The sequence below is a fragment of the Urtica dioica genome, chromosome 12 (assembly GCF_054948205.1).
Source record: "Urtica dioica subsp. dioica isolate 48M chromosome 12, U.dioica_male_clone48M_v1_H2, whole genome shotgun sequence".
Lineage (NCBI taxonomy): Eukaryota > Viridiplantae > Streptophyta > Magnoliopsida > Rosales > Urticaceae > Urtica > Urtica dioica.
Genome location: NC_142767.1, coordinates 14,906,764 through 14,917,182, shown reverse-complemented (window position 1 = coordinate 14,917,182; position 10,419 = coordinate 14,906,764). Strand labels below are relative to the sequence as shown.

Genomic DNA, 10,419 nt, shown 5'->3' with positions numbered 1-10,419 from the left:
GCGCATGTCGAACGAATCCACATAATCAAATTTTCACGTTCCCTATAAAACACTACTTTCTCTGTCTCTTCCTCTCTCTCTCTCTCTCTCTCTCTCTCTCTCTATATATATATATATATATATATATATATATATATATATATATATCAAGCACTTAATATAGTACGAAATAGTCTTCACTTCAGTGCCTTTTTGATTAATTAAGGTCACTGACATATTATTATATATAGAATAGAGACACTCATCACACATGCACACGGGTATTAATATTCACTTCAGTTGAAAGCTGAGAGAGAGAGAGAGAGAGAGAGAGAGAGAGAGAGAGAGAGAGAGAGAGAGAGAGAGACATAGGTATTGTTGAAGACGGTGATCAGAAGAAGAATATGGAAGAGATGATGAGTAATGGCGTGTCAGGCTTTTGCGTAAAAGGAGGGTCGAGATCGTCGTCACTCTGTGGTGGTGGCGGTGGGACAAAGTGTGGACGTTGGAACCCAACGAGCGAGCAAGTCAAACTTCTGACCGATCTCTTCAGGTCTGGTCTCCGAACTCCGACCACCGACCAGATTCAGAAGATCTCTTCTCAGCTCAGCTTCTACGGCAAGATCGAGAGCAAGAACGTCTTTTACTGGTTCCAGAACCACAAGGCCAGAGAGCGACAGAAGCGCCGAAAGGTCTCCAACGTCAGCTCTGTCGTCACTGACGATCACCACCATGATAACCATGTCTACAACAACAACAAAAGTACGGACACGTAAACACGTCCTCATAATATGATCATGTTAACTCTTTCTTTCGCTTATTGTTTCTTTTATTTGCTCTCTGCAGATTATTCGGAGATATATCAGAGTCTCTCTCATCGCGTTGATGACAAGCTGGGTTTGGAGCCGGAGAGAGTGATTGAGACGCTTCAACTTTTCCCGCTGAACTCTTCGGAGCCGGAGAAGATCAGGTTTCACGGGCTGCGCAAAGAAAAGGCGTTTTCGTGCTCGTTTGGGACGCATGGTCATCAGATGAACCATCCCCCACTGGATCTCCGCTTAAGCTTTCTCTGATATCAGATCGCTATAGTACTTCCACTTTTAGTATCGTTAAACTCAAAGTTGAAAAATATCTGTAGGCACATGGAATGTTGTTTGTATTTTGTATTAAATATTGATATCATTATTGGCTATTAGACATTCTCCTAATCTGCATGCTGAAAGTAAAAAAAAAAAAAAATGCTTTTAATTCTCTCCGCCTGTGTGGTACTTTGTTGGATTCATAGGTATTTGCATGAATATTATTACTATAGTTTACAATACTAAACAGCAACGTTAAGAGCTTCGAAATTGCAGTTCCTTTCTCTTATGAAAGATGTCTCATTTTTGTTCCAAAAAAAAAAGAAAAAGAAAGATATATGTCTCATTGGAGTTCATAAACATATGCGGTATAACCGAGTCAAACTTGAGGTCTGCTTCCCTAGAAGAATCAAAAGAACAAAGATTTCTTGTTTAAACCCTATATCGTTTAGTTTTTTTTTTTTTCTTTTAACTCTCTGAATAAATATATATACATATATATATGTATATATATACACACACATACACACACACACCAAAGTTTCTCGTTTTTTTAATGTCATTTCGAGCCTATTGAAAAAACATGTTAATTGTTGGTACTGAACTTCGTCGACAACGAAAGCCCAACACATTGAGCCCAAAAAGCTTAAAATTATTAGGAGAAAGCTTAAAATAGTCTACTTAAACGTTTGACATTGCTAAATAGTCAACGTTTAGTAAATCTTAGGTGAATAGCCACTTTCAGACGTAATTCTTAAGTAAATAATCAACGTTTGATATATAAAAATGACTATTTACCTAAGATTTATGTCCGAAAGTGCTATTTACCTAAGATTTATGTCCGAAAGTGCTATTTACCTAAGATTTACCAAACGTTGGCTATTTAGCAATGTCAAACGTTTAATTTGGCTATTTTCCTAATGGACCCTAAAAAACATGAGTTCGACTTTGTTTATGCAGTGAAGTCGGAAATATTTTTTAAAAGGGCAAATCAATACTCTTCTTCATCACACTCGAGCCATTGTTTCAATTACCTTTGACGACGACGAGAGAAATTCCTAAGCAATCAGGTCATAATTGTTGGAATTATGGGTTACTATGGCTTGAGATGACATAATGGACCAATCTTAATCTTGGAAGGAGGTTCTTAAGTTTCCGAAATTCGTAGGCTCACGGTGGATGAAACTATTTTCCGCATGTTGATCCTGAAATGTGCGAAGTATAGAAAAGCAAATAATCCATGTATTTCTTAGAAGAATGAACAAATTGGAGAGCGAGATTGAAACACTTGTTGCTAGGGCTCGATGACTAAGGCTTGCTGTTATTATATTGTGTATTGCATTACTTGTGGTTGTTGTATTTTGTTAGAGAGATGTAAGTTTATGCAAATTTATTCGGTTAGTGATTCGTCTCTACTTGGTTATGTGTACGATTTCTATCTTTAGATTTTTTTTTTCCTTTTTTTATGTTGTATGGATTGTAGTTTTTAAACATTAGATTCAATGACATAATACGAGATTTTAAAAAACATTAATTATGTTGACAAAATTGACTACAAATTTTGGATTTTATGATATGTATGTTAACAAATTTAAGATTTGATGACATGTATGTTAACAAATCTAGGATTTGTTGTTATGTATGTAATCAAATCTGTATGACATAGAGACTTTTTGTGCATAGTTTACCTAAATTTCATGGTCTAGTTGCATATTTCAAGATTAGAAATTGCTCTATTTACTTCATATTGTCCCAATATTTTTGTCAAATTAGTTGGAAACATGCATAAGAATAATACTCAAAGATTGAACAAAATCATACACATCCCAAATTCGTATTTTTTTTTAATTTTTTTAAATTATATTTTTTGAATTATAAATAGTTAATTGGAATTATTTTTCATATAAATAAAATTTTATATTAATTCTCCCCTCTTCCTGATCGCGGTTCTCTTAGATGCACCGCACAGGTTTGAGGAAGAAACATTTGACGACTTACTTTAACGGTTTAACCCATCTAAATTCTTCAGTGAGTAAGAAAGGAAAGTATCTATGCCCAATTGCTTCGTTGTTCCAATAGAATCTCCATCTCATTCGCCCCAATACTTCGTTGAATCTATGCCCACTATATGTTTGATTAAAGGCTCGTGAGAAGACGTGCCATAAATAGTCGTTTTCGATTTCAATCAAAGTCTCGGTAATAATTTTTTACAATCTCCCCAGGGCTTTTGCTGAAGCGGGTCGGGTCGATCTGATCGAGAGAGGTGGGTAGGTGTTTGTCGTTTGGTTTGCCACACTTCGCTCGTCAATAGCCACCAGCAAAAGGCCAACATTTCTCTATTCCTCCGTTGGGTGAGACTTGAACGGAGTATTCTATATATATATATATACCCCCTTTTCAAATAAATTTAAAACTTGTATATTTTTGAAGACTAGTTTGTGATTATTGAAGCGGAAATGGGAGGCGACGACATAGAGGAGGCATCGGCGCATTATGAATTGGGGGTTTCGCTTTGGGAGAAAGGCGAAGACAGGGCTCGAGCCGCGGCGGAGTTCGTGGCGGCGGCGAAGTCGAACCCCGAGAACGCGTCGGCGTTCAGGTACTTAGGCGAGTTCTACTCCGGCGAAGGACACGATCCGCTAAGCGCCGCCAAGTGCTACGGGAGGGCGGTGAGCCTGGACCCACTGGACTCCCGCTCCGGCGACGCCCTCTGCGACTTGCTCGAGCGCGAAGGCAAGGACTCGGTGGCGGAGGCGCTGTGCCGGCGAGCCTGCGAGAAATCGGCGGGAAAGGCGGCGTGGGCCCTACGGAGGGAAGGGTTTCTGTTGGTGGGCCGCGGCGAGTGGGTCGCCGCGGTGCCGAGGCTGCAGCAGGCCATCCGGGGGTACCCGACGTGCCCGCTCCTGTGGGAGGCCCTGGCGCTGTCGTACCACCGACTCTCGCGCTTCTCGGCGGCTCTCAAGTCCTACGCCAAAGCCATCGAGCTCGACCCCGATGCCCTCTTCCCCGCCGTGCAGACCGGAAACCTCTATCTGGCTCTGGGGGCGCACGACAAGGCCGTGGAGGCGTTCCGTGGGATCTCGGGGCGGTGCGTGGCCGCGAGCTATGGGCTCGCGACGGCTCTGCTGGCCCATGCTAACCACTGCGTGTCCCTCGGGGCGTTTCGATGGGCGGCCCAGCTGCTCGAGGAGGCCTCTCGAGTGGCCCAATCCACCGCCGTCCAAGCCTCGAACTCGTCGTCGTCGTGGAAGCTGCTCGCCGACATCCACGTACGTCGAACCCGCTCTTTCTCCCCTGTCATTCTTTCCTTTCTTTCTGTCGAGAAAGGGACTCGATTGTCTCATTTTTTTTGTTGGTGATGTAGCTAAACAGCCAATTTAAAGTTATGAATTTTCAAAATAGTCAAGGTTTGTCTTAATTCAGTGAAATAGCAAAAATGTACAGTAATTGGTTCAAAATTTTGTTTGGCTCAAAGATTAATTTTGTTGAAAGTGATAAATTGCTTATAATAATCTTCAAAATTTTTAATCTTGGCTGTCAATTTTTTTTTGAAAACGTAAATTTGGTTACTTTGTTGAAAAGTTGAAACTTTGGCTATTTTACTAATCACTAAGTTTCAAATAGCTATTTTGTACAATTTTTCCTTTTTTTTTAGCGACACCGATCTAAGTTTGTTTCAAATTAATGTCCATTTTTAGTGTGAAATTATCTGTACATTTTTTTTCTCTCCGTTTTCATTGATTCTCTTTCGTATGTGTGTGTGTGTTGGGTTGCAGCTTGCATACGCGAAATGCTATCCATGGTCGCAGCCTTTGGAGCTATCGGACGAAGTGTTCAAGAAGTCGGTGGAGTCGTGGAGACAAACCTGCATTTCGGCTGCGACGTCTGCAAGGCGGTGCTACCAGCGCGCTCTGCTCTTGTCTCCTTCGCAACCTAACCTCTACGCCGACATAGCCATAGCCTCCCACCTTATTAACTCCTCTGTCCAATGCGACCATACTTCCTGGTGAGGTTTCTTCTCTTCTCTCCCCCATCAAATGCACTGCTCTGAACCCTCGTCATCATCTTCTTTCTTCTTTGTTTCCACCAGGCGGCTCCCGGAGAAGATGGCCCTCGGTTCCCTCTTGCTCGAACCTCAAAATCACGACTTTTGGGTGGTTTTGGGATATTTGTCTCATCGCCCTGCATTGAAACAGCATGCTCTCCTTAGGGGCTTGCGTATAGATGTCTCTCTCGCTGTTGCCTGGGCATATTTGGGCAAGGTATCTTCAACCTTTCTTCTCATTACATCAAGAAGATATTTTACCTGGCTCTTGTATCCTTTGTCAGCTTTACAGGAAAAAGGACGAAAAACTGTTGGCCCGACAGGCGTTTGATTGCTCGAGAAGCATAGACCCTTCGCTTGCATTACCGTGGGCTGGCATGTCAGCTTCTTTTACTCCCGGGTAAAACATCCAACAACTGAATCTATCCGCCTTAGGCATTATTGAAGCAATTTTTTCGTTCCAGGCAACCAGGAGCAGATGAAGCGTTCGAAAGTTGTCTACGAGCTGTTCAGACATTGCCAGTACGCAATTTCGTTGCCTCCCATGCAAAACAGATAATACAATAATGTCCTCTCTTCTCTTGTACTTGATACAACATGTATTTGTTCCAGCTTGCGGAATTCCAAATCGGCCTCGCCAAGCTTGCTGCGGCTTCGGGTCATCTCTCATCTCCGCAGGTTCGTCGAGTCGTGGCTTAATTCTTGTTTCGGCGTACCACTGAACCAATGACTAAGAAGTTCGAGAGTGGCAGGTTTTTGGGGCGATTGGGCAGGCAGTGCAGCGTAGCCCTCACTTTCCCGAGGCTCATAATTTGAAAGGACTCGTCTTTGAGGCAAGATTCGATTACCACTCTGCTGTTGCTTCTTACAGACTAGCACGCTGCGCACTCACCGCCTTTCCATCCACAGTTTCAAAATCTCTCATTCAAGATATATCAATCAATCTGGCAAGATCATTGAGTAAGGTAAACAAAAGTAGAATAATATGTTTGCACTTTTCGTTACTTAAATAACAATTTTATAAATAACTTAATCTCATACATCGTCTACATATTTGGCAGAGTAAAAGTATAACTCGACAGTAAACCTTTTTCAGTTTCTATAGACCTTATTTGCAATTTCAAATTGATAGTTTTGTTTGATGCAGGCAGGGAATGACGTAGATGCTGCGCGTGAATGTGAAAACTTGAAAGCGGAAGGTTCTATTCTTTTACCTGCTTTTATCTTCACTTAAGTTAATGAAGATAATAGCTAAGCTGATTTGTATTGAATTTCGGAACGTTGGCCTGATTTGTTCAGTGGTATGTGTTTTTAAGGATTGCTTGACGCGGAAGGCCTGCAAATTTATGCTCTCTCATTGTGGAGACTTGGGCAAAGTAACTTGGCCCTCTCAGTGGCGAAGAATCTCGCCACTGGTGTCCCGTCTATGGAACATACTTTGGCCGCTGCTTCTGTCAGTTTAATCTGCCGATTGCTGTATTGTGTTTCTGGACTTGATTCAGCGATCCGCAGTATCTCGAAAATGCCGAAGGTTTATTTTCAGAGTTGTCGGGTCAGTTTTATTGTGTCTGCCATTCATGCTCTTGATCGCAGTAATCGCCTCGTGTCTGTTGTATCAAGCAGCCGCGACCACATCAAGTCCCATGAAGATATAACCAAAATGCACTTTCTTATTGCACTCGGTAAACTGGTAAGTTTCTTACTCATCATCCACGCATCTTTAGTTTAAACTAAAACTCAGTATCATTGTGAAATAAGAACTTATTTATTTATTTATTGTTTCTTATTCAGATAAAAAGTGGGACGGATCGTTGTCTAGGATACTTAAGCGGAGTGGCCCACCTTAGAAAAGCGATTCACATGTACCCTGACAGTGATTTGTTAAGGTATTTTTATGAGACCGAGTATTCATTAATGTCTGAGCTAAAGCTGACATCAGAGATATAAAGGAAACACTATGGTGATGTGTTTGTTAGAAGATTACAAATTAGTCGACTATTGAAATTTAGCCTAGAGCTTTAATTATTTAATCCTTCATGTTACCTGTGTAACATAGTGAGCTTACTCGAGGCTGATGAAGTATATACTTCCTTCTAAGGGCCGCTAGGTTGATTCTATTGTTACCGATGGTAAAAGACAAAAAAAAAAAAAAAAAGTCAAAGTGAGAATGACATATTTGAATGAAAAACAGGAATCTTGTGGGTTATCTATTGATATGCGGGGGAGGGTGGAACGGGGCTCATTTAGCGACTCAGTGCTGCAGCGGAGACGGTTCGATGAAAGGTCTGAAATCAAGCGATGAAGTTGTGGGCGGTTCGGGCGTTGCTTGCTATGCTCTGTGCACTCCCACTCCGAGGTTTTCTTTTCCGACATGTACATTTCACTGCCCAACCGAAACCCCGCTCATCCAGCGCCTCCAAAAGTATTCGCTTCCTTCCTTCAGCCTTTTCCTATTATTCTTTTCTAAAATCACGGGCATTATGTTTAGTATGAAATTGTCTTCGTAGAAATGACTTGTGATTGTTGATGTGTAGATGCTTGCGCCGAGAACCATGGAATCAAAGTGTTAGGTATTTGCTCATACTCAACTTAGCCCAGAAGGCACGCGAAGAGAGATTTCCTCGCAACCTGTGTGTTACGCTTGAGCGGCTGATTCACGTGGCCATCTCCAGCGAGTGTTATTCCGGGACAGACACCTCGTCTCGGTATCAAAAGTTTGCACTTCTACTCTGTGCTTCTGAGATCAGTTTGCAAGGCGGAAATCGAGATGGCTGTATCGAGTTCGCCAAAAAGGCTGCTCTGATTCCCCTTCCCGATGCTCATCTCTTTTTCGCACACTTGCTATTGTGCCGGGCCTACGCTTCCTACGGTGATGTCGCAAACCTCGAGAAAGAGCATGCAAGGTGTCTCGAGCTCAAAACAGATTGCAATATCGGTTGGGTGTGTCTAAGAGTAGTCGAGTATCAGTACGGTGTTCAAAATGGTTCGGAGTTTAAGTCCGCGGACGGGACGGAGATGTGGACGGCTATTTTCAATCTGGTTGAAGGGTTGATATCGTTGTGGGAACAGGATTTCGTAGCGGCAGAGGATTTTCTGAGGCGAGGCTGTGCATTGGCAGGTGGCGAGAGCTGCTTCCAGCTCTGTCATGGTTCGAATCGAATCTTACGTAGTTTCTATTAACATTTTATATTCCAGGACACGGATTGTGGTGGTAAATTTGATCACGTGTTTAAGGTGTGAGCTGTTTGGAGGCGGTGAAGCAACAGTGGCGCTCAGAGCTTTTACCGGTCGCAGTCAAAAGTCTGAGCAGAGCCGAGAAGGCTTCTGCGATTCCTCTTCCGTTCGTCTCAGCGTTATTAGGTCAAGCACAAGGAGGCCTCGGAAACAAAGCCAAATGGGAGGAAAAGCTGCGTCTCGAATGGAGCGCTTGGCCACCAGGTTTGTCACTCTCGTTCTCTATCGAACGAACGCGGTTTTGTGATTCATTTGCCGTTGATAATCTGTACTGTGTGTTGGCAGAGATGAGGCCCGCGGAGCTGTTCTTCCAAATGCACTTGCTGGCGAAGCTGCAGCGGCTGAGCGACCGTTCGAACGTTGAGTATTGCCAGACCCCACGAAAATGGGTGCTGAGGGCTATCCACACTAACCCCTCGTGCAGTCGCTACTGGAAGATCTTGCACCAGCTTGACATGTGGACCGATTCTCTTCCTCAGCTCTAAATTTTCACCAGATTTTAATTTTACCAGCGGATGTATAGTTTGCGACACTCTTCTATCCAAATTATAATTTTCATATTTTTGTAGTAATTTTGTCATTTTTTTTTACATCATTGAAGCTTGAAAGTCCTGTGGTTCTTTTATTGAATATGTTCTTTCCCTGTGGAGAGTGACGCTAGAGTGTGAATGTGTGTTGAGAGAGAGTGGTGCGGGTCCTTTAAAATTTTGACTTTCTTAAAGTGGATTTGTTTTTTAATGAGCGGCTCGTTGATGATAAAAATAAAGTCTCTTAACACTCTTTGAATTAAATAAATACTATTTATCAAAAAGAAAAAAAAAGAATAAAATAAATAAACTATAAAAATAGCCTAAATCATTTTCCTTTTAGAAAACTCTAAAAAAAGAAAAAAAATGACGAACCCATCTCTGGCGACCATTGTCACTCCCATCCTACGGTGACCTCTTAAACATTGCCATTATTAATTGGTAAAATTTAATGACTACTAGTTTATATGCTCGAACTATAAAAACATTTCGAATCTTAAAATTATTCTTTAAAACTATCTTTTAATTGTTATATTTGTGTAAATATTTAGGTTTATCAAGTTTGGATCAATGAAAAATCGAAAAATCTTGAAAACTTAAATGTATTCCGTAATACGAACTTTAAGAACAGGAATAGTTGTCTATTAGTCCAACTAGATCGACTGGAACTACTCCACTTAGACTGTTTGGACAGGTCAGGTTAGTTGAATAAATAAACAATTCTATAGAAAACTAACATTTTAATGTATTTATTAACCGTTAATGTTTCACATTATTTTGTTAGCTGATAAATTTGTCAATTCTTTTTTATCCTAACGTCGAGTTGAATTAAATTGATTGTTTTAGAGTGAGTTTGAAATAAAAATCTAATATTGATTTTTGTTTTTTATGGTGCAATTATTCTATTTTTATAACTCATTCTATGTTTATAGGTACCCTGGTTGAGGTTGTCATTTATTTTTTATGTGATGGGGAGTGAAAAAAAAAAGAGGAATGATTCTAAATAAGAATGAAAATAGAATAGAGCAAATTATTAGGAAATATTTCATAATTAACATAAAACATGACTCATTTTTCATATTTCACTCATATTTTCAAAACATTTCACTAGTAACCATTTCTCTTTTTTGGGACAAAAATTCCCTCATGTTTCAAAAATTTAGTCAACAATTATAGAAATCTGATTAACTATTATTGAAATCTGGTCAATAGTTATTGAAATATGATCAACAACTATTGAAATCTGATTAGCTGTTATTGAAATCGGGTCAACAACTATCGAAATCTAGTTAATTGTTATTGAAATCTGGTTAACTGTTATTGAAAATGTTATATATGAAAATTAGAAGGTTCAGCGGCTAATATTGAAAAAGTTACGAAAAACGGTTATTTTCAACTATTTTCACTTATTATTATAAGACAAAAAATGTGCGACAATTTCATCTTTACTCGATAAGATATCCGAAAGACATTATATTGACAGAGAAGTCACAAACTAGAAATTGTGTTGCAAGTGTCAAATAGCAAATAAGATCAAAGTTTGAAATACCGCACA

At 40.5% G+C, this 10,419-nt stretch overlaps 2 protein-coding genes across 4 annotated transcripts; both read left to right on the top strand.

The window, feature by feature from the left end:
* Positions 1 to 215: 215 nt before the first annotated feature.
* Positions 216 to 1,230, top strand: LOC149379442 (WUSCHEL-related homeobox 5-like). Its single transcript, XM_089603675.1, has 2 exons — positions 216 to 741; positions 826 to 1,230. The coding sequence occupies exons 1-2, from the start codon at positions 384 to 386 to the stop codon at positions 1,050 to 1,052; spliced, it is 585 nt and encodes a 194-aa protein (XP_089459801.1). The 5' UTR covers positions 216 to 383; the 3' UTR covers positions 1,053 to 1,230.
* A 1,753-nt stretch (positions 1,231 to 2,983) lies between these two features.
* Positions 2,984 to 8,967, top strand: LOC149379441 (Tetratricopeptide repeat (TPR)-like superfamily protein). Of its 3 annotated transcripts, XM_089602979.1 has the most exons (16): positions 2,984 to 3,086; positions 3,281 to 3,409; positions 3,510 to 4,327; positions 4,835 to 5,064; positions 5,149 to 5,320; positions 5,388 to 5,503; positions 5,568 to 5,625; positions 5,716 to 5,781; positions 5,856 to 6,068; positions 6,251 to 6,302; positions 6,420 to 6,793; positions 6,895 to 6,989; positions 7,295 to 7,525; positions 7,638 to 8,251; positions 8,338 to 8,541; positions 8,623 to 8,967. In XM_089602979.1, exons 3-16 carry the CDS (start codon positions 3,515 to 3,517, stop codon positions 8,820 to 8,822), a joined length of 3,438 nt encoding a protein of 1,145 aa, XP_089459105.1. In that variant the 5' UTR covers positions 2,984 to 3,086; positions 3,281 to 3,409; positions 3,510 to 3,514; the 3' UTR covers positions 8,823 to 8,967. The 3 variants fall into 3 exon arrangements, with proteins under 3 accessions (XP_089459105.1, XP_089459104.1, XP_089459106.1); XM_089602978.1 differs by having other exon boundaries at positions 3,281 to 4,327; XM_089602980.1 differs by having other exon boundaries at positions 2,984 to 3,409; positions 3,494 to 4,327.
* Positions 8,968 to 10,419: the final 1,452 nt, after the last annotated feature.